A 23765-nucleotide genomic window follows, 5' to 3' on the forward strand; every position below is an offset into this window, starting at 1 on the left:
GGTCTTCGTCCATTTCATTCGTTACAATGACTTCCGCTCAAATATACAGGGTTTTCTGCCTGGGTGTTCTCTATAAACATTTTCTGAAAACACGTTCTCAAGTTGTTATTTTTTTTGTTACTACTTTTATGACCAAGTTTCTCTTTTTGCCTTAACATAAAGTTTTGGTTCCAACAACAGCTCGTGTCAGTTTTCATCAATTTGAAGATATTAACTTTGCCATAATTAATTTGATTTGTATTTCACATTAACGTGTCGCTTCATTAATGTGTTGTGGTTCCAGCGCAACAAATATGAACGAGCACTCTAGTCGGTCACACGCAATTTTTATCATCACTGTTGAGTGTAGTGAGTTGGGACAGGATGGCGAGAATCACATCCGAGTTGGCAAGTTGAACTTGGTTGACCTGGCTGGCAGTGAGCGTCAGAGCAAAACAGGATCTACGGTATGATTCATCTTCTTTGACTAAGCTTTATAAAGTACTGTTGAGCATTAATTGTAACAGAGAGTGAAAGAGGTGTTGAATGAGGTATTATCATTCTAAACAAGTCAGTAATGTTGCGTCGATGGCCAATTTCAGATAGTAGAACCTGCGAGTTCTTTTCTCAGACCTGTATGAGCAAATTGATGTGCTTTTGCGTTATGATTTGCCTTCGCGGGTTAGAATTGGTGCTAGCAAATAAAATCAATATACCATTGCGAAATGGTAATCTGGCAATCATACATGGGGGTAATCTCTCAATTATACAATTATGTACTTGCGGGAGGGCCATGGAAAACAGTTTTTCCAGATGGGTCTACTTTTCTATTTTTTGAAAAAGAAAGCCTAATTCGTAGCTTTTTCATGATATTTTATGATTTGCCTTCTCGGGTTAGAATTGGTGCTAGCAAATAAAATCAATATACCATTGCAAAGGTGTAATGTAGCAATTATACAATTATTTACTTGCGAGAGGGCCAAGAAAAAAGTTTCTCAAAATTCGCCTATTTTTAAAATTAGATAGCCCAATTCGTAGCTTTTCAGGGTGAGCGATTGAAAGAAGCGACTAAAATCAATTTGTCATTGAGTGCATTGGGCAATGTGATTTCTTCCCTGGTTGATGCCAAGAGTAGCCACATTCCCTACAGAGACAGCAAGCTAACTCGATTGTTGCAAGACTCACTGGGAGGCAATGCAAAGACAGTGATGGTGGCGGCTATTGGACCAGCTAGTTATAATTATGAGGAGACCTTGTCAACTATTCGGTGAGCCTGACAACTGTAGTTCTCGTAAATCGAAAAGTGAAAGAAACCGATTTCTCTATGAAATGCTCTTCCAATTTTTCTTAATTTCTAATGTGAGTTTGAATTGAATTTTTGCGTTTTTTCTAAATATGATTTTTCATCAGTTTAAATAGTTTCCCATTCGAGAGCAGCTCAGTAGCCTACGTCACAATGCTTCGACGAAGTTTACCAAATTGATGAAAAATGCTGAGGGGAAAATTTTTGAAACAGTGAATGATCGAAATTTTTTGTAATTCAGTCTATAAGTGCATAAATTACTCTTTCGGCACTGGTTAAAAAACATCGCTTCTCAACTGGTAACAAATGTTAGCGAAAAGGTAATGTAATACATCAGCACGGAGAACGATTTAATAATAAATAAATAAATTCGTTTTCAATACGATTATAACATCAAATGTTTATAATTTATTATTCTTTTAGCGGCCATCGTACCGACGGGATGCTAGGAGGCAATTTGCCTGTTTGAGCGCCGTCTCAGAGCCTTTCAAAGACATTTTTTGATGGGATTTGTCACATAAAAACGAGTAGCCAAAATTATCCCAAGAAAATAGGAGAATTTGGGCTGCTCGATTTTTTGTGATAAGTTACATCAAAAATTACTTAGAAAACGTATCAAACTACAGTGATTAATAGCCGCCCTCATCTTCTCAGCCGGCTATTATAGCGCTTCTATTTTTTTTACAATTCAAAGAATTTGAATTGTATTGGGGCGCTGTCTTTTTTTTAAGATCTGTTCACGCATTTTCATGATTTTTGAAGTCAAATTGGAGTTGTGATTTTGGTCACGCCGAAACAGGAAATGGAGCGAAAAAGCGAGTGGTTTTGCGGCGTGAATTTTTTTGCTCTAATTTTAAAGTAGAGTGAGAAAACGGTGTTTGAACAAAAATTTTGTTTTTCGGTAGTGGTTTTTTGTTCACATGCGGCAATTTCACTCTGGTTTTTATTGTTTTTTCGATTTTTTTGGAGCGGATTTTTTTGTAAATAGTTTTTCCAATCCATTCACAGCTCATTCTGGGCCTAGTTTTTTTAGAATCAAAATTACATATCTCACTAGTGATTTTTTGTTCTCCCTAGCAGCATTTTGCCATTGATTTTCTGTTTTTTTTTGTTTTTTTTTTATCTGATTTTTTTTAGAAATGGTTTTCCCAATTCACTCATTATCCGTTCTAGTTCTAGTTGTTTGCTAAGTCAATGAAAATTCTTTGAATTGTACGTCAGGACTTGTCCTGCAATGTTTTTTTTTACTTCGTCGAATAAAAAAATGTTTCGCTTTACCTCATTTTGCCGCTTTTTGTACATTTTGCGTGATATCTTTTTGACTTCTCTAGGCTAGTTTCTCTTTTCTCTCATTCTGCTAATAGTGATTTTGAACATCAGTTGCTCAGCAAAGCAATTCAAAATGAACAGAGTCAGTATAAAAAATCGAAGTCAGAATTAGAAACGTGATAAACCCATAAAGCCCAATTTTAGATGCCCGCTATTTGAACATCGTTCCTATAAGTCTTAGTTACCATCTTTTATGCTTATTGGTATTGATAGTGGTCCCTGTAGCCTCTCTCTAAGAAGCAGAAGTATGTTCAATTACGAAATGCCATCAAAATAAATCGGACTTAAAAAATGTTTTTGTACAAAAATCTTTTTTTTTCAATATCTTCTATTCTTTTAATCCCAATCATGCTTATTGGAATCAACGGCGGCTATTTTCCGGCAATCTGCCGGGTATGTTTGACTTTGAACAGCTCTGAAACGGTGCTCAAACTCAAATTTAGCCTACATTTTCACACGTCCAGAAACAAATGAAATGTAGAGTTAACTTGCTCAGACCTCTGTGTTCTACTGGTTATTTCTATATGTACACGCCAAAATTGACTATTTTGTGTTGCTTTACTAACGAAGACCTCTCATTCGAATTTGCGGAAGTTAAAATATTTGTTTTTCAAACTCGAAATGTCTAATTTATAAAAAGAAATCGAGCTGATGCACATGCTTTTTACATGCTTTAGGCCAATAAAAAAGTGTAATACAGACAGATAGTTTCGAATTGTGGAGTGTTTTTAATCAACATGCTTAAAAAGTGATATGTATTGATTTTCGAATGAACTTCGGGTCAGATATTGGGAATGTTGTCTTAAAACAACAAAGGTTTTTGGTTTTTGAAATCTTGTCAGAATATGGAAAAATTGACCCGCAGAGCATCGGCGTGTAAAATGGGTAGGTGGAGTAGATGAAATTTTGTTAATATTGTTAATTGCTCTCGAACGAAGTTCGTAGCAATTATTGTAAACGTGTTGGTCTTTTTCATGCAAACTTTTTTGCTTGACCGATTTTGCGTTTTTCTTCTAGAACATTGGACTTCTCAATTGACTTTTTCACACTTTCGTTCTTTTTGAGTGATATCGATTGCTCTCACTCCGAAGTAAAGCTTGTTGCTAAAATAAAATCGATTGCAGCGCAGCAAAATGAGGCCTGATAGCCGAGTGGGCAGCGCTTCTGGTGATGGATAGGGAGGTCAATGGTTCAAATCCGGGCGTGGTCAACTGTTTTTACAGCCATAAAGAAAAATTTATCTAGGCTACATCCCCTGAATTAAATTGCATCGCCTGTCGTTCGAGAGCAATTCTTCCGACATTAGTCGGTTTATTTTTGTTTTTAAATACTTTTTTAAATAACTGCCATCAGCCTCCCAATGGTTATTATTTTGGCGTTCTCCTTTTTTTACAATCCAAGAATTGGATTGTATTGGTGCTGACTCTTTTGTTTGATCTTTCAAAACGGGATAAATAGGCAAGGCCCAGTGGACATGAAGTTTCATTTGAATCCCTCAGGTAGCTTTAGTAATCTTTTATGTGCTTAGAGTGCTGCAGATGCCAGGAAGGCATCAATTCTAGGTTAAAAGGTTTTAAGAGTTTTGAGCGAAAAATGTTGCAATTTAGTGTAATTTTTCGAGTTTTTTGTTTGATTAGTCGAAAATTGACGTTTGTCAAAGTTGATAAAGGTCTTTCGCAAGGTATAATCAATTGCTATGGCCATTTTATGAGCTATGCGTGTAGGTAATGCAAACATAATAAAAAAGTCATACTAATTAATAGCCGCGAAAATATAGCGGCTATTATTGGGGACATCGTGTTTTTTTTTAAATTCGTCGTTTCCATCGATGATTTTTGTGATTGGACTTCTTGGAATTGACTTCATCAATTTAATTGATTTCTACTGCTTTGCAGTTAAATTTTGTGTGTGACGTCATTTGTTCTTCTTTTAGGTCAATTGCATGACTTTCCTCACTCAATAAAATGACTTCTGATCTCACTTAATGAACTTTAAATTTTGTGAACGTTTACTAATTAAAGGTCAATTGTGTGCATCTAAGTGGTGCCAAACGTATGTGCTCCAATTTTTGACTATTGGAGTCTTGAGTTTTTGATTTTTAATATTAATTTTGAAAAAGCTTCATTATGGCTTTTTCCTTATAGAGCGTATGTGTCATAAAATTGACAGTCCGAATCTAACTAAGAAATCTAGTGGTGTATTAAGGGACTGGTAGTCAATCTGTCTATCTTATTTTTTTACTTCTTTCTATTCATGGAAGGCCACAAGCGTCTATCGCGGCTATTTTCCGGCAATCTGTTCGCCATTTTTTTTGGAAATTTTTGTCATTTTTTAGCCTTTTCCGTCTCAGGGGCCGTAAAACCTCCTCGAGGGTTTGAAAATAAATTGCTGCATAGTTTTGAATGGCAATGGATTGGTTTTCAACATGTTAATGTCACGAGTTTTAGCAACTTTAGAAAAACTTTTTTGAATTTTGCTAAAATTTTTGTCATGTGAGTTTTTTTGAGCCTCCGGGGCCATAAAGTCTCCCCTAGAATCTGATAAATTTTTGGATAATTTTTAGTTGCAGTGAAGTTGTCATCAACATTTTAATATCACGAATTCTGCTGCATAGTTGCGGTGGGCAATAAAATTGTATTCAACTTTTTAATATCACTAATTTTTGCGATTTTTTCAAATAAAATTTGAAACTTTTTCATTGTTTCTAAAAAGTTCCTAGTTTATCGATCTTTATGAGCCAATGCAATTTTTTGAGGCTTGAAATTGGGTGAATGGACAGCATCTGGAGATCATGAAATGGTTCTGAAGAAACTGATAGCTCAAACTTTAGCAACATTTCATTAAACTTTGTAATTGTTTTCGAGTTTTCTGTAATTTGTCAACTTGTAAAATTATCAATTGTTACGGGCCAATGAATCTTTTAAGGTCTTGCAGTTAATTTATGGGGCAGAGTCCAGAGAAAAGGAGGGGTTTTTGAACTTTTTAATATTGCGAAAATAAACTTTCTTTAAATTTTCCAATTTTCATTTTTCATTTTTACTATTTGTTGTCAAAGCTCTTCAAGGCTTGCGCTTGGGTTATTGGCTGTATTCAATTGTATCGTTGTTCAGGTTAAAAAGTCTCAAGAGTTTTTTGCAATGATTATATTTTTTGTTCAATTTGCTTCATTTTTATTTCAACTTTTGAGATTGTTTTTTTTTTGGCGGGCAGGTGCAGCAATTATAAGTTGTTCATTCAATTCTTTGAATTGTATTTCAGGACTTTTCCCGCTATGTTATTTTAATTCGCTTTACCATTTGATCACATTTTTCGTTTTACATAAGCCACGATTTTCATGCTTGACTTCTGACTTACATCACTCACTGTTTCAACTGAATGGATTTTAAATTCTTTCACGCATTGAATTACGCAATGTAGTGAATACGGGCAAAGTCAAAAGAGCAAAATGAAGAGAAAGATAAAAAGAAACAGTATAAGCATATAAAGCCCGGTCATTCGGTCATAGTGCATTAGGTTATCAAAGTTCGCTAAACCGATTGTTAGCTGCTTTTAGTATTATGCTTAATAGCGTTCAGTTTAGAAGCTGAATTAACTGTAATTTTAGAATCTAACCGAATGTGCAGAATTTGCACACCAAATAAAAATTTTGACAATTAGTATAATTCTGTCAGTTTCTGGCTCTTATTTTTTGTCTGTTTAAATCCCAATGTGTGTCATGCGGGTGAACGGCTGCTATTTTCCGGCAATTTGCGGGCTATGTTTGATATTTGTTCTCTTCCAGGTATGCAAACAGAGCAAAGAACATCAAAAATCAACCGAAGATCAACGAGGATCCGAAAGATGCTCTTCTGCGGAAGTTCCAACAGGAGTTGCTCAAGTTAGTGGGTTTTCTGTTCATTATCTAATCCTAAAAATTGGCTGTTTGATATTGGTTCATCTTTGAAGAAAGGATGAAACTGAATCGAAAAAAAAACAAAATTTTCCAAAATTATTTGTAAATTTCAGTCATTATGAAGTTATTAGTTTTGCTCAATCTACACGAGCCATACCAATTGAGTATATTAACTTTGCCGTCGTTTGTTAAACAGGTTGAGGGAGGCACTAACTAAGAAAGGAGGCGGTGGTGGTGGATCATCTGAGAAACGAAGTAAGAGAGGTCGACGTAAGAAGAAAGTCATGAACGCCAGCGGAGGTCAGTTAAACCTGATGTGATTTTTTTATACTGTATAATACACATTCGTAAAGACTGAGTTTTGAAACACATACGGTCAAGTTTTTTAGTGCTGAAAGTCGGTAATGCCACATGGTGAGGGCAGGAATAGGTCTGAACAGATGCATTTATTGTGATGCACCAGTACTGTAACCAAATCGCAGTCTCTAAGGTGGCGAGACTAGTGCGCTACAACATTGCTCCAACTGCTTTTAATATCTCGGAACTTAGTACTCTTTACTCTGAGCAAGCGCAGTTTCTGTTCTAAGCCATATTGAGTTTAAAATGTGCTCCCTGAGAAATAAATGATTTTGCAAAATTGATTGATGTTTTTAATTGCTCTCGTGAGAAGTCTTTTTTTGTGCAAAATTGTAACTTGGCCGTTTTGATTATTTGATTAGCGGCAGTTTACTTCTATAAGTGTAACTAAATTTGTAAATCTGTCATTTGAGAGCAATTATTGTCACTTTAGTTGGTTTATGTTAAGAAATGGAGGAAATATCAGAATCAGAGGACGATGACGAAGGTGAAGGAGGGGGCAACTCAGCTGAAGCGGAGGCTGAATTCATGAAGGCGGAACAGGCTAAGTTAGAAGAGGACAAACAGAAACTGATGGCTGATCAGAGCATTATTGCAGAACAGAAGTCCAAGTTGCTAGCCGACATGGAGAAGAAAGCCAATGAGCTTAGCAAACGACAGAAAGATCACGATTTGCTCGTTAATAAGATTAAGGTCTGTATTAGCATTATTTGGTTAAACGAAAACACGAAATAATTTGCAAACAGATTGTGGCAAAGTATTTTTAATTGCTCTAAAACAAAGTTTGTTTTAATTATATTGGTCCTGCTGGTCTTTTTTAATGCAGCTTTTCGTCTGTTCGTTTTGCGGTCTGGCCATTTGACTTTTTGTCCTCAAAAACGAGATAAACAGGTAAAGCCCGAATGGCATTAAGTTCTTTTAGATCCTTATTAATTGCTCTCGAATGAGAAGCAATTATTGTAAACGTATGTCTTTTTTATGCATTTTTGATTTTTGAGTGATTTCAGTTGCTCTTACTCCGAAATAAAGTTTGTTGTTCAAACAAAACCGATTGTTAGAGAGTTGAAAACAAGGACCTGATAGCCGAGTGGTTAATACCTCCGTCAAAGTGACGGAAGACGACTCAGGAGGTCCGGGTGCGAATTGTACTGTGTCTTCGCACGACCCATAATGAAAAATTTATCTAGCCCACAGCCTCTGAAGTAAATTGCGCCACCTGTCATGCGAGAGCTATTTTTCCAACGTTAGTCGGTTAATGTTGTCTTACTGGTCTCTAAGTATGCGACTCACCAAAAACTGTTTGAGATAACTACATGTGAACCACCTCCACCTCACTTCACTCGTACCACTACTTGTTTTCGTGATTGCTTTCGTGGGAATAAAAACGAAGTATTAAAAGTAATAGTCAGGTTAATTTCTCCCAAACGTCCGCAACTATTTGTAGCAACTATTTGGGTCCTATGACTCGAAGTGGCGGAGAACTGTTTTTTTTTCATGATTTGTTTACGAACCGAAGATGAGTAATCGTTTTCAATACGTCTTTTTAATAGCCGCTCAGCGATAGCTGGGGCTATTATTGGCCTTCTCTTGGTTTTTTTTTATTTCGTCGTCATGATTTTTGTTACGACCATATGACGTCACAGCCACTTTTTGTTCATTCGTTCATGCAATTTCAACTGAATTGCATGTGTGACGTCAGTTTTCGCTCTTAGGGGAGCGAGTTCTTTTGTTCATGCGCGTGATTAAATTTTTGGTCACACTTGACTTACCTCACTCTCAAAAATGACTTCCTCACTTTGAAATTGACTTTTATTTACTTTAATTCAAAGAGATGAGGTCAAATGGGTGTGGTTCACTCTAAATGAAGGTTATTTGAGATCAGCTAATAGAGGCAGCAATAACTTTACAGATTTTTAATCAAAATATAACAGATCAGCCTTCAATGAAAAGACGAATTTTTTTGGTCTGTCTTTTTTACTGTTTTTTTTAGACTGCCGATCTACGAATCTATTGCGGCTATTTTCTGGCAATCTGCCAGCTATGTTTGTTTAATAGCTGCGTCAGCAATTCCAGGCGGCTATTATTGAGCACCTAATTTTTTTTAACAATTCAAAGAATTTGAATTGTATTGGGGCGCTGTCTTTTTTTTAAGATCTGTTCATACATTTTCATGATTTTTGAAGTCAAATTGGAGTAGTGATTTTGGTCACGCCGGATCGGGAAGTGGAGCGAAAAAGCGAGTGGTGTAGTGGCGTGAATTTCTTTAAAGTAGAGTGAGAAAACGATGTTTGAACTGAACTTTGCTTTCCCTCTTGTGGTTTTTTGTTCACATGCGGCAATTTCACTTTAATATTTGCTGTTTTCGATTTTTTGAATCGGACTTTTTTCTAAATGGTTTTCCCAATCCATTCATAGTTCATTCTAGGCCTACGTTTGTGTTTGAACCAAATTTCCATTTCTGGCTAGTGGTTTTTTGTTCATATGTGGCATTTTAACATATTTGTTTTTCTGTTTTTTTGTTTTTCTGATCTAAATTTTTAAGTATGGTTTTCCCAATTCACTCCTAGTCTGGTTTAGGTCTAGTTTTTTGTTTAGTCAATGAAAATTCTTTGAATTGTACGTCAGGACTTGTCCTGCTGTGTTTTTTACATCGTCTAACAGATTTTTGTTTCGTCTTACCACCTGACTTCTTGGAATTAACTTTTTCAATGACTTCATTGACTTCTACTGTTTTGCAGTTAAAATTTGTATGCGTGACGTCACTTCTGCTTTAAGATCAATTGCATGACTTACCTCACTCAAAAAAATGACTTCTGAACTCACTTATGGAACTGAATTTTATGAACATTTTCTAAAAGATTTTTTAAGATCAATAGTGTGCATCTAAGTAGTGCCAAACTTATATGCCCTAATTCTTGAGTATTAGTCTTGAGTATAGACCGTATGTGTCATAAATATGACAGTCCAAATCTAACACAAAAAGTCTAGTGGACTATTAAAGGACTGGTGGTCGATCGCGGCTATTTTCCGGCATTCTGCCGGCTGTTTTTTTCCAGGTATAGCTTGTGCAGGCGTTTGTCCTTGAGTCACTCTCAGAAAATTACTTTTGCACTTATTAGCTAAATGTCTACTCAGGAGACCAGTTTAAGATTATTCATGGTGAAAACGTTAGCTGAGGAGGTTTTGGCTCAATTTTTTTTTCAATTCAATTATCCGAATCCCCTTCCAACCCATATCCAGCGAATCCCATTCCAACCCCAATTCTATTGTCAGGTGGTTTGTTAGTTTTGATTTCAGGTTAAAGTTGTACGAAGTTTGGATTCGTTTCTGGTGTTTTTGACAATGTGTTTTAGCTGAAAAGTATCTGATCATAGCTTGAACTTTGACAGCCTTCTTTTCGAAGATTGACTTTTGTATAGGCACGTTGCGCAGTGAATTTAAGAGTAATTAGTTTAGTTCTGATATTCATTGTTTAGTAAACTGGTATTTGTCAAGATAATGTCATTTTGAGAAGTTTTGATTATAGCTCCTGCTGCCTACCTAATCTATTACCCCACCCCCTCGCCTATCCCCTACCTACATCCTTCCCCGAACATAAGTTTTTCTCCTGTTTTTGAAAGCAGTTTGCAGAGTAATATTACGCAATACACTTTTTTTGGTTTTATGTTCCAGGTAAGTTTAGGTCTCGAGTTTTTATTGCACGACACTTGAAGTCGATTTCGGTATTCAATCAAAGTTTTCAAGAATTATATTAGTCCTGTGGTCTTTTTATGCGATTTTTCTCTTGACCAATTTTTTGTCTGGTCCATTTGACTTTTAGTCCTCAAAAAACGAGATAAACAGGTAAAGCTGGGAGGGCATTAAGGGTATTGGCAGCTCTCTTACAGTCTTGCTAGTCACTAAGAATGCGATTTTCCTAAAACTGTTTTGAAACAATTTTATGGTGTTAAGGGCGGTTCTCTCTTTATCTAAAAAGTTTGACCCCCTCCCATACTCCCCCAGTCTATGCTCCTCCATATGGTGGCGATTCGGACCCTCTTCTCGTCCAGCCCTCCCAATCCGTGCTTGGAGAGCAATTTGTTTGACGGTAGTCGGTTGTTTTTTTTTAAATGCTCTACGCTTTGGTCACGTTTTCCGTTTTACACAAGTCACGTTTTCCGTTTTAAACAAGTCGGGACGTGTGAGTTCTGACTTCCCGCACTGACTATTGCAGCTGAAATATAGGTTACGTTACTATGCTACAAGTCTCCGAAGAAATTGGCTTTTATCGAGAACCAGTAACAGCTCATGAGGTTAAAACAGAATTTGGAACTGACATCTGCATCTGACGGAACCTTGTTTAAAACACGGAACTTGCTGGGCTTAAAATGCCGAAAGTTTGTGGAAGTCAATGTTAGCAATGTATATAGGAACTTCTGGCACTGAAGATTTTCGGAATTTTAAAACTTGCACGTGTGTATTTAAATGAAGTTCAGAATTTGTTAACAAAACTGTATGGTTTAATGAAGAAAATGGAAAGACTCGTGATTAAGCGCGGGCATTAAGACTTGGTACATGAAGTTACTAATTGCACTCAAAGGAAGTTTGTAGCACTTATCTTTTTTATAATAGATTTACTACAGCTGCTACTATCTGTGTTCTTTTTTTCTAATACGATCATTCGCTTGACCAATTTTTTGTCTGGCACATGACTTTTCGTCCTCAAAAACGGAATAAACAGGCAATGCTCGGAGGTCGTTCAGTTCTCTTAGAGCCTTGCGCCTAACCAGTCTCTAAGAATGTGGTTCACCAAGACTGTTTTGAGGCGACAATTTTATGGTGTGAAGGGCGGTTCTGAATCTTTGACCTCTCCACTCAATCACCCCCCCATTACCACCACCACCAATCAGTTGACCCCCTCTCAATGCTTGCATTTCTGAGCCCCAGCTGGGTACTACCGAAGTCAACCGCTCGCTGGTTGTTTGAGATCGATTTTTCTTCTGATTGTTTGACTTCTCCAGTGACGCTTTCACCCCTGACATTGATTTTATTACTCATAAAGAGCGCGAAAATGGTTTCCAATTTAGGCTTTAAAAGTGATCTATAAGAAGCTCTAATACCATCATTTTAAGGCAGTTAGTAGCATTATAGCCGCTCGGTTAAAATATGGCACAATCGACCGCCGTGTGTTATTTGAGAGAAATTGAAGTGAACGCTGTCGGTTATTAATAGCCGCCCTCATTTTCTCAGCCGGCTATTATAGCGCTCCTATTTTTTTCTTTTTTACTTCGTCGAATAAAATGTTTCGCTTTACCTCATTTTGCCGCTTTTTCAACATTGTGCGTGATATCTTTTTGACTTCTCTAGGCTAGTTTCTCTCTTCTCTCATTCTGCTAAGAGTGATTTTGAACATCAGTTGCTCAGCAAAGCAATTCAAAATGAACACAGTCAGTATAAAAAATTGAAGTCAGAAGTAGAAACGGGATAAACCCATAAAGCCCAATTTTAGATGCCCGCTATTTGAACGTCGTTCCTATAAGTCTTAGTTACCCTTTCTAATGCTTATTGGTATTGATAGTAGCCCCTGTAGCCTCTCTATAAGAAACAGAAGTACGTTATGTTCAACTACGAAATTCCATCAAAATAAATCGGACTTAAAAAATGTTTTTGTACAAAAATCTCTTTTTTTTAATATCTTTTCTTTCAATCCCAATCATGCTTATTGGAATCAACGGCGGCTATTTTCCGGCAATCTGCCGGGTATGTTCAAATTTTGGAACAGTTTCAGATTAATAGGAATTTTAATCATGAACAAGGTAAGGTCATTTTAGACAATGGAGAGCAAATTACTAGTGGGTGGTAAGACAATCTACGACCACACAACTGAGCAGGAAGCAGCAATTGAGAAGAAGAGGAGTGAGATTGCACAACAGGCGGCCAAAGAGAGGGAGATGGCGAGGAAGTTGGCGGAGAAAGAGGAAACCACACTCGGCATGCAAGAGACGTACAAGTCTCTCAAGGAGGAGGTCGATGTCAAGTCCAAGAGACTCAAAAAGGTGCGTCTTTATAGATTTGAATTTGAGGCGTAAATATGTAATGTAGGCGATGTTGAGGCTCGGCCAATTTCAGCAAGTGGGTCTGAACAGTTTTGTTTGTAGTCTTACAACTGGGGCATGAAATGCTAAGCCATTTCCAACTCTGATCATCCCTTTTTAATCAACTCCTGTTTTAATTGAGAGAAAGCCTTGAACCAACTTTCGAACAGTTTGAAAAAGCCAGATCTCTGCGGCGCGAGATTATAGAATTCCGGATTTTGTATACACAGTAAGTTCCAGATTTTGAAACTTGCAATATTCCTGTTTCAAATACTCTGCTGAAGTCACGTTGAAATTCTGGGTTATATCTCGAACCGCTACGCGTATCTCGACAACTGTTTGATTCTCAGTGACTTCATCAACGTCACGTAACCTTTCTTTGTGCAAAGTTTGAATCTATTCCAAATTGTTCGCAGTGCTCAAATAACTAGTCTTAATTAATTTATTATTTGCTCTTGAACGAAGTTCATAGCAATTATTGTAATCGTGTGTGTCTTGTTTTATGCAAAATTTTTGCTTGACAATTTTGACTTTTCGAGTGACTTTTACGCCCTTGACTACTTGCGTTTAGCGTGATCTCAAATTCTATCTCAATCACAATTTCAAGCAGCTGAATTCAATTGGCGGCAATTTAATACGAAAAGTCAAATGAAAAGTGCGCCGAAACTGGTGCCATTTTTGCTGTAAATCTTAATAGTGGTATATGTTAACCTCTAATGTGGTTGTTCGAAGCCCAGTATTGAACTTTTTAGTCCCATTTAGGCGAGACTTCCTTTCTGCTTTAAGGTCAATTGCGTGACTTAACTCACCAAAAAATGACTTCTGAAATTACTTATGGAATTTTAAATTTTGTGAACTTTTACTAATTTAAGGTCAATAGTATGCATCTAAGTAAGGCCAAACTTGTGTGCCCTAATTTTTGAGTAATAGTCTTGATTTTTAATATCGAATATTAATTTTGAAAAAGCTCTATTGGGGCTTTTTGCTTGTAGATCAAATGTGTCTCATAAAAATTACAGTCCGAATCTAAACCAAAAAGTCTAGTGTTCTTTTAAAAAGCTGGTGGTCGATCTCTCAATCTTATTTTTTTAGTTGGTTCAATTCATGGTAGGCCACAGGCGTCTATCGCGGCTATTTTCCGGCAATCTGCCGGCTTTGTTTGCAATAGCAAATCTGTTAATAACATAGTGGCAAAGATCTCAGACTAGCATCCGGGAGGTCGCGGGTTTGAACCCTTCCAATGAAGAAGCCAGATCTCTGCGGCGCGAGATTATAGAATTCCGGATTTTGTATACACAGTAAGTTCCAGATTTTGAAACTTGCAATATTCCTGTTTCAAATACTCTGCTGAAGTCACGTTGAAATTCTGGGTTATATCTCGAACCGCTACGCGTATCTCGACAACTGTTTGATTCTCAGTGACTTCATCAACGTCACGTAACCTTTCTTTGTGCAAAATTTGAATCTATTCCAAATTGTTCGCAGTGCTCAAATAACTAGTCTTAATTAATTTATTATTTGCTCTTGAACGAAGTTCATAGCAATTATTGTAATCGTGTGTGTCTTGTTTTATGCAAAATTTTTGCTTGACAATTTTGACTTTTCGAGTGACTTTTACGCCCTTGACTACTTGCGTTTAGCGTGATCTCAAATTCTATCTCAATCACAATTTCAAGCAGCTGAATTCAATTGGCGGCAATTTAATACGAAAAGTCAAATGAAAAGTGCGCCGAAACTGGTGCCATTTTTGCTGTAAATCTTAATAGTGGTATATGTTAACCTCTAATGTGGTTGTTCGAAGCCCAGTATTGAACTTTTTAGTCCCATTTAGGCGAGACTTCCTTTCTGCTTTAAGGTCAATTGCGTGACTTAACTCACCAAAAAATGACTTCTGAAATTACTTATGGAATTTTAAATTTTGTGAACTTTTACTAATTTAAGGTCAATAGTATGCATCTAAGTAAAACCAAACTTGTGTGCCCTAATTTTTGAGTAATAGTCTTGATTTTTAATATCGAATATTAATTTTGAAAAAGCTCTATTGGGGCTTTTTGCTTGTAGTTCAAATGTGTCTCATAAAAATTACAGTCCGAATCTAACCCAAAAAGTCTAGTGTTCTTTTAAAAAGCTGGTGGTCGATCTCTCAATCTTATTTTTTTAGTTGGTTCAATTCATGGTAGGCCACAGGCGTCTATCGCGGCTATTTTCCGGCAATCTGCCGGCTTTGTTTGCAATAGCAAATCTGTTAATAACATAGTGGCAAAGATCTCAGACTGGCATCCGGGAGGTCGCGGGTTTGAACCCTTCCAATGTGTTTTTTTTGCATCCAAAACTGTCCAACATGAGCATTTCGTCCAAAGACGAGTCTGCCTATATTTCAATATGCCATTTCTTCGATCAGAACCTTCTCTCTTCTTTCGTCTCATATTTTCATCTTTTTTCCTTCAAATTTTAGGACTCCGTTATGGTCACACAATTGTTAGTTATGGTTCGTTCTCAAATAAGCGTTGTTTCAGCTGCAAAGTAAGCTTGAGACGGTTCTGAATGAAACAGAGGACATTAAAGCGGAGAACTGGCGTGAGTTGCAGGAGCTCCAGATGACAGTCGAAGAGCTGAACAGAGACCTGAAGATGAAGGCCCTGGTGATTGAGAACTTCATTCCAATGGAGGAGAAAGAGAAACTCATGAGACGATTGAGATTCAACGAGAATGAGAACGAGTGGTACTTGGTGCCATACGCATCTGCAAGGTACATGAAAAGGGACAATCCTCAACTATGTAGTCCTTTTTTGCCCTTTAACTCAGTAAGGTCGTCCTCTCAAACTTTATGGGGTTTGAGCTTAAAGCCAATGTAACGACAATTAAGGGTATTTTGCATAACAGCCTTTAAACAGCCTTTGAGGGGCGGGAGCTGCAGCGAATAGATCTTTTTCTCGAACACCTTTAAATTTTTTTTACTGGCACCGGTTGGTATTTAAAAAAACTGTTGATCGACTAACGTTTTAAGACTCATTACTTGGTTTGGGTAGTTGAAAACCGAAAAAAAACAACCAGCCCGACTTGTTACTAGATCACCGCTAGATCGAAGAACTTTGGTGGAAATACAGTCGTCCTGTACGTCAAAGGGTTCGCTAGTTGATCTTTTACTTGTTATCGCTGCTGCGAAGCTGTAAGCTGAGCGTAGCTATATTGCGGTGCTCTTGGTTTTTTTATTACGACTCGAAGAGGAGTATTGGTTTTCTTATTTTTTTTACCGGAAGTACTATTCGTTCAGACGCTGTTTTGACCTAAAAGTGAAAGTAAGTAAAATTGCCGTGTGAACTAATTTTTTTCTGAGCGAGAGAAGTTTTTTGATCATGCGCCGCGTTTAGTGAATGATTTTTTGACTTTGAAAAGTAGTTTTTGACTGAATGGCACATATAGATAACCGTTTTTAGCCGTTTTTTCGTCTAAGTGGTCCATTTTTTTTGCTTTTAATTTAGTTTCTTGTAGAAATAAAGTTTATTCGATACTATATTGAAATGTCGACCTCGAAAATTGATGCCACAGTGTTTTGCAGAGCCTGAAAATGCATTTTTCATTTTTCTTCATTTTTGGTTCTTTTAACCGTCTTTTTGTCAAAAATCCGTCAATATGGCAACTTCCCTTTGATAATTCATATACTGAACGCCTCTTTCTACCTCGATGTAATTTTGTTTTATAAAATTGTACATATGAGAATCCGATTTTGGTAGATTTTTTCCGGTTTTTCAGATTTTTTGTTTGTATTTTGGTTTTAATTACTAGAAATAGTCTTTTTGTGCTACCGTGATGGACTTTAATTTCGTTTCAATGAAAATTCAATCATTTTTTGGCGTTAAGTTTTTGAAAAATAGTTAAAACTTTTTCACAAATGCAGTCTTAAAAGTTTTTTGACCATTTTTTTGCAAAATGTTCCGATGTTTCGTATTTTCTCTATTTAATAGCCGCCCTCATCTTCTCAGCCGGCTATTATAGCGCTCCTATTTTTTTTTTACTTCGTCGAATAAAAAAATGTTTCGCTTTAACTCATTTTGCCGCCTTTTCGACATTTTGCGTGAAATCTTTTTGACTTCTCTAGGCTAGTTTCTCTCTTCTCTCATTCTGCTAAAAGTGATTTTGAACATCAGTTGCTCAGCAAAGCAATTCAAAATGAACAGAGTCAGTATAAAAAATTGAAGTCAGAAATAGAAACGGGATAAACCCATAAAGCTCAATTTTAGACGCCCGCTATTTGAACGTCGTTCCTATAAGTATTAGTTACCTCTCTGTAATGCTTATTGTTATTGATAGTAGCCCCTGTAGCCTCTCTCTAAGAAACAGAAGTATGTTCAACTACGAAATGTCATCAAAATAAATCGGACTTAAAAATGTTTTTGTACAAAAATCTTTTTTTTTTCAATATCTTCTGTTATTTCAATCCCAATCATGCTTATTGGAATCAACGGCGGCTATTTTCCGGCAATCTGCCGGGTATGTTTTCCATTTTTTGAGTTCTGCAAGAGCATAGATCTTCGTATTGGATGGCTCGTTATCTTTTCTATGTCTCGAAGCTTAATAATGAAAAATGTTTGTTTTTCTTGATTTTTTTAAATTTGATTTTTAACTTTAAAATCAAGAATGTCTTTTTGTTACGGTGTTCCTTTCACTGTGCCCATATTGTTCACATTCTAGTTGGTATCATCCTAGTTTCGGAGTGGCACCTACATTTGTTTTCGGTATATTGATTTTGTCAGTTATTAAAAAATTGAATGATTTCAGCTTTTTCTTAGATTTTCGTCATTTCTCTGGTTTGCGATTGATTTCTTTCAATAAAGTAGTACTGAGAGTCTGCTAGCAAGACTTTTCTAAAATATCCACTTGTTAATGGTTACTGATACTTTCTTCCGGCCTTGGTTTTAGTTAAACGTTTATTTGCCTTTGAATATTCCTCTTCTGCTTATGTCTTTTCTATGATCAAGTTAATTTCTGAATTAGTATGAAACCATGTTGTCTAGCGTATGTACAAAGAAGAAGTATATGCTCTTTTTTCATAATTGCAGTGATTAGAAGTGTAATTGTAGTGGTTTTCTGATTCCTAACTTTGAGCACTCTTTTTTTGAAAAGATTTAACTTAATTTCTAAGATTATTATCTGCCGTTTGCTTTCGCGATCTTTGAGATTAGAATCATGAATTAATTATTTGAGGGCAATTGATAGTATCCCTATCAGCTCTTTCAGCCTATCAGTATTTTGACCATGTTAAATATTTCGGACTTTCAACGTTGCCAAACGTTTTCAATAATATAAAAATTTGCTGCAATTTGTATCTCTTGGTGACAGTGGTTTAAGTCACCAAATTTTAGATCAGACCTGGGGAGGTAATGAGTTAATGGTTTAATACAAAAGGTAATGGCTTCCCCTGCATTTACGGTTTTGTTTGTGGAGTTCTGACGCTTCGAGTCGCTTCCGGGATTCTTCCGGCTATGTTTTTTGTTTCGTCGTCTGACGCTCTTTTTTCGTTTTACATTTGTTCACACAGCAAAGCTGAAAAAGTCAAATTTCCTGAATGACTTCTTCCTCTCACTAACGGCGTTTGCGCGCGTGACGTCATTTCTCACCCGCTTTAGCGAAAGTTTTTAGGTTATTTGCGTGATTAGATTTTGATCATACGTGACTTACCTCACTCAATAAAATGACTTTTGCACTTTAAAACTTATCTTTAAATTGAATTTGTTTAAGGTCAAAGGAACTCATATGTGCAGTAAAGGTCCCTAATAAGAGGCTTCTGTGGAATGAATTTTAACAAGCTTTATTATCTTATCGCTGAATGTTTTTTAGCCTAGTTTTTTTAGCGGCGTCAATTTTTTTTTTCAATTTAGATCTGTATCTGTTTCTATCTCTTATATGGCACGCAGGTCTATTCTTTCGCAGCTATTCCGGCAATCTGCCGGCTATGTTATTTCTAACATGTTATGGACGGGCGGATGTTATCTATAGCTTATTGTAACAAGTTAAATCTAATTATGCGAATGTGCTACATCAACCGCCGTTATTTTCTACTGATTTTGAGGGGTAGTTGAGATCCTGTTACTCAATCTTCTTGAGCCGGCCCGTGTGACTTAAGTTCAGGAGAATCTTTGGGATCGAGAGCTTCCACTGGAAACATCTGCGATGTGACTGTGTACCCGGGATCAATGATTCTTACGTCGACCTCTTGAAAAATAAACCTTTTTGCTCAATCAATTTTGGTTTTTCTACATCGGTGAACGATTGGCGTTCAAAAACTTGCTTCTCAAAATATTTCCATTTCCCAAAAAATTTGCATTTCTCAAAAAATGTCGCCTAAAACAAGAAAATCGTTGTTTCGTGAACATAATTTTAATTTACCACCGAAGCTAAACTTAAAACACTCACGCGCACATTTTAAAATGCCGAAAGTCTGCAGTGCCAGAAGTCAAAATGCCAGAAGTTGCTAGTTAGCCAGAAGTTGAATTTCGTTTACTTTCGTCATTAATAGCCGCCCTAATCTTCTCAGCCGGCTATTATAGCGCTCCTATTTTAAATTCAAAGAATTTGAATTGTATTGGGGCGCTGTCTTTTTTTTAAGATCTGTTCACACATTTTCATGATTTTTGAAGTCAAATTGGAGTAGTGATTTTGGTCACGTCGAAACAGGAAGTGGAGCGAAAAAGCGAGTGATTTTGCGGCGTGAATATTTTTTGCTCTAATTTTAAAGTAGAGTGAGAAAACGGTGTTTGAACAAAAAATCGCTTTCTCGCTAGTGGATTTTTGTTCACATGCGGCAATTTCACTTTCATTTCAACTTTTTTTCGCTTTTTTGATTGGATTTTTTAATAGCCGCACAGCGTTAGCTGGGGCTATTATTCGCCTTCTCTTGGTTTTTTTTTTAATTTCGTCGTCATGATTTTTGTTACGACCATATGACGTCACAGCCACTTTTTGTTCATTCGTTCATGCAATTTCAACTGAATTGCCTGTGTGACGTCATTTTTCGCTCTTAGTGGAGCGAGTTCTTTTGTTCATGCGCGTGATTAAATTTTTGGTCACACTTGACTTACCTCACTCTCAAAAATGACTTCCTCACTTTGAAATTGACTTTTATATACTGTAATTCAAAGAGATGAGGTCAAATGGGTGTGTGCCACTCTAAATGAAGGTTATTTGAGATCAGCTAATAGAGGCAGCAATAACTTTACAGATTTTTAATCAAAATATAACAGATCAGCCTTCAATGAAAAGACGAATTTTTTTGGTCTGTCTTTTTTACTGTTTTTTTAGACTGCCGATCTACGAATCTATTGCGGCTATTTTCTGGCAATCTGCCAGCTATGTTTTCTAAATAGTTTTCCCAATCCATTCATAGTCCGTTCTAGGTCTAGTTTTCTGTTTAGTAATGAAAATTGTTTGAATTGTACGTCAGGACTTGTCCTACTATGTTTTTTTTTACTTCGTCGAACTTTTTTTTCGCTTTACCCTTTTTTGCCGCTTTTTCGACATTTTGCTTGAAATCTTTTTTACTTCTCTAGGCTAATTTCATTCTTCTGCCATTCTGCTCAAAGTTCTTTTAAACAGCAGCTGCTCAGAGAGTCAGTATTAAAAAAATTAAAGTCAGAAATAGAAACGGGATAAACCCATATAGCCCATTTTTAGATGCCCGGTATTTGAACTTTTTTCTCATAAGTTTTAGTTACTATTTATAATGCTTATTGGTATTGATACTAGACCCTGTAGCCTCTCACTGAGAGACAGGAGTATGTTCAATTACGAAATGACATCAAAATAAATCGCACTTAAAAATGTTTTTATACAAAAATCAATTTTTGTTTGATTTTTTGTTTTCAATACCAATAGAGTTATGGGAATCAACGGCGGCTATTTTCCGGCAATCTGCCGGGTATGTTTTTAAAACGTGCGCGTTTTGTGTTTTAATAATGCTTAATTGACTCTGCAGAAGTCACTTCAAAATTCTGACCTAATATCTCGAACCGCTTCGCGGTTCTCGATAAACGCCAGAAGTTCTCAGTGACTTCAAGCAGAGTCACTTAACCATTGCGTCTATGGTCGGATAATGAATATCACCATACGGTTGTTATCTTCATCGAGAAGTTATCAGTTTTCGAGACCAAAGCGAGTTGGGAGATAACAACCGCGTGTTAATGGGTTTAAGCAACTGTGCTTAAGATTTATACAGTTGCATAACTTTTGCCACTTTGTAGATAGATAGTAGCGATAGGAAATATAGTCTAATCCCATAGCAGAGGTTCGACACTGTTTCGCAGTTTCGCTATGAGTATTCGTAAGGCGTTAACGTTCTTTCATCGATAAGTTACTGAATTATATTATTGCAACAACATGATTAATTAATGGCTCTCAAACAAAGGGTTTAGCAGTTTGTAGTCCTGTGGTCTTCGTTTGAGTATCGTAGTATGACGCCTAGTTTTCATTTTAAATTTCACGCCGCAAATCTCCAAAAGCTGTTTGTTATTTGTAGCTTGATCATATTTTTGGTTTGACCGATGTTTTTTCGTCGAGGGAAAGACTGAAAACCGGAAGGCATAAGATACGGTGCAGATCAATTCAAGCAGTTATGAACAGATTTAGCGAATTCGATTTGAATGTTTGACTTGATTTTAGCTCTCCTATAAGGTTGGTGCGCGTACAGCGCTATTTAAAGGAACTGTTGTTTAAAGTAGTTATGTCGACTGAAATATTTTGGGTAAAGGGTACTGTAAGGCTTGGTTGTATCTTTGCTTTGTGTGACACGTTTGGCTGCTGTTATGATTGATTTTCTTTCACGACTATTTCAGGGGGAAAATGTGACGCAGAGCTAAACAAATATTGTTGAAATACATCGCAGCCTCAGAGCTTAACTCGGTTAGGGTGCCAATTTCTCTGCAAATATAAACAACAGACAGGAATTGTCCAATTCCCAATTTATAGATGTTTCTACACAAAGAAATAAATATTTCTTTGTTGAAAATCCTACCCTAATTAGTATACTATTTGCAGTGTTATGGGTATACAATTTAGTTTCTGAATTTATTGATATTATCATTCTACTTGGTGTTTATGAAGTAGAAAATAACGGAGCGTTATTTTTTTTTTGAAATATTGGGCTATGTTATGGATGTTGAATCGTTTCAATTATGATAGTTGTGCATCGTGTTTAGCAACCAAAAAATGGCAAAGCGTGTCATCTCTGCCATGGGATGTAAAAGACCAACCACAGATTTCGCACGAGTGGCGTCCAAGAAGATGGGCAATCCACGCTACAAAGGAGAGAACATTCTGCAGTTGGAGTTGGAACTGCCAGTGAGGACCACTCGTGACTATCAGGGTCCCACTATTGCCCCAAGAGTGCAAGCTGCTTTGGATCAAGCTCTTTTGCCTCAAGAAGGGGATCTGGAGGTTGATGCTGAGTATGTTAATCTTATGCGGTTCATTGTTCCTTTGTTTAGTGCAGTTTTTTGTTCAACAGCTGCGTCAGTGGCAATTTTTTGATGTAGCGTTAGCACGAAAAGCCGTCATTCTGCTCTTGTATGCCGACTGTGACTATATCATTCTCCTATAAAAGATACCGATGTTTCCCTTCTCTTAACTTCAGTTATTACAAATTAACAAAACTTTCCACTATGATATCAGGAGCTTTTAACTGCATCAACCGCACCATTGATAGGGAATCTCTCATTAGCGATGTCGTGTGTCGTCAAAATTTGTTCCTGGTTCTGAAGCTGGGAGAGCCAAATTTTTGGTTCTCAAGCTCTAAGGAAAAAGAAAAAAACAACCGTTTTAAAAAGTAACAATTTTTCCATGCCTTTTTGCGAGCAATTTTTAAATTGCTCTCGAACGAATTTCGTAGCAATTATATTAGTCCTGCTGTCTTTTTGTCCAATTGTTCGCTTAATCGATTATTTGTCATTTCACTTTTTGTCCTCAAAAACGGGATAGACAGGGAAATCCCGAAGGGCATTAGCATTAAGTCGCTGAGCAGCTCTTTTTAATTGCTCTCGAATGAGATGCAATTATTGTAAACTTGGGTCTTTTTATGCCGATTTTACTTGACCGTTTTTGCGCTGTTTTTATAGAATAATCTTTGACTTCTCAAGTGACTTTTTCATGCACTCCTTCTTGATTTTTGAGTGATTTCAATTGCTCTCACTCCGAAATGAAGTTTGTTGTTCAAACGAAACTGATTGTTAGAGATACGATGACAAGGTCCTGATAGCCGATTTGGTAATGCCTCTGTCGAGCGGAAGTAATCGGACTCAGTAGGTCGGTGTTCGAACTCTACCTTCGTCTGATGCTTTGCACCCATAAATAAACATTTATTTACGCCCAGCCTGTCATTCGAGAGCAATTTTTTCGACGTTTGTTGGTTTATCTTCTTTTTAGTTCCTAAGTGTACAATTCACCGCAGCTACTGTGGTTACTTAAATAAATGGTGTGAAGGGCAATCACTCCAACCCTGTTCACACGCACACTTATCTACACAGACACATTAAAAGCTACAATTTTCTTTTAAATTTACCCCGCAGCTTTTATATTTAGTTTTGAGCCTCTGCGCAAGTTTATCAGAGCTTGTGGATACATTTTATTATAAACAAGTTAAAAAAATTGATAATTTCTCAGTAGGTTGGAAAATCTTAATTAAAAATTTTTACAGATTTTGAAAAAATTGTTTAATTCGTCTCGAACCAAGTTTGAAGCCTTTATTGTAAAAGTGTATATGTCATTTTTTGCAAAATTTTTGCTTCACCATTGTTGCGCTTTTGTTTTAGAACATTCTTTGACTTCTTGAGTAAATTTTTCA

The 23765-nt window shown here is 36.6% G+C and overlaps 1 protein-coding gene across 1 annotated transcript in view; it reads left to right on the top strand.

Moving 5' to 3' along the window:
• The window catches only part of LOC142353366 (kinesin-II 95 kDa subunit-like), a 437531-nt gene that overhangs the window by 408430 nt on the left and 5336 nt on the right, over positions 1-23765 (top strand). Inside the window, exons 7-14 of the mRNA XM_075405599.1 lie at positions 284-446; positions 1026-1246; positions 6393-6488; positions 6700-6803; positions 7309-7553; positions 12671-12895; positions 15451-15683; positions 22126-22374. Coding sequence (XP_075261714.1) covers positions 284-446; positions 1026-1246; positions 6393-6488; positions 6700-6803; positions 7309-7553; positions 12671-12895; positions 15451-15683; positions 22126-22374 — 1536 coding nt within the window. The remainder of the gene's footprint in view (positions 1-283; positions 447-1025; positions 1247-6392; positions 6489-6699; positions 6804-7308; positions 7554-12670; positions 12896-15450; positions 15684-22125; positions 22375-23765) is intronic.

This window comes from Convolutriloba macropyga, chromosome 14 (genome assembly GCF_964194025.1).
Source record: "Convolutriloba macropyga chromosome 14, txConMacr16.3, whole genome shotgun sequence".
In the NCBI taxonomy this organism is placed as follows: Eukaryota; Metazoa; Xenacoelomorpha; order Acoela; family Convolutidae; genus Convolutriloba; species Convolutriloba macropyga.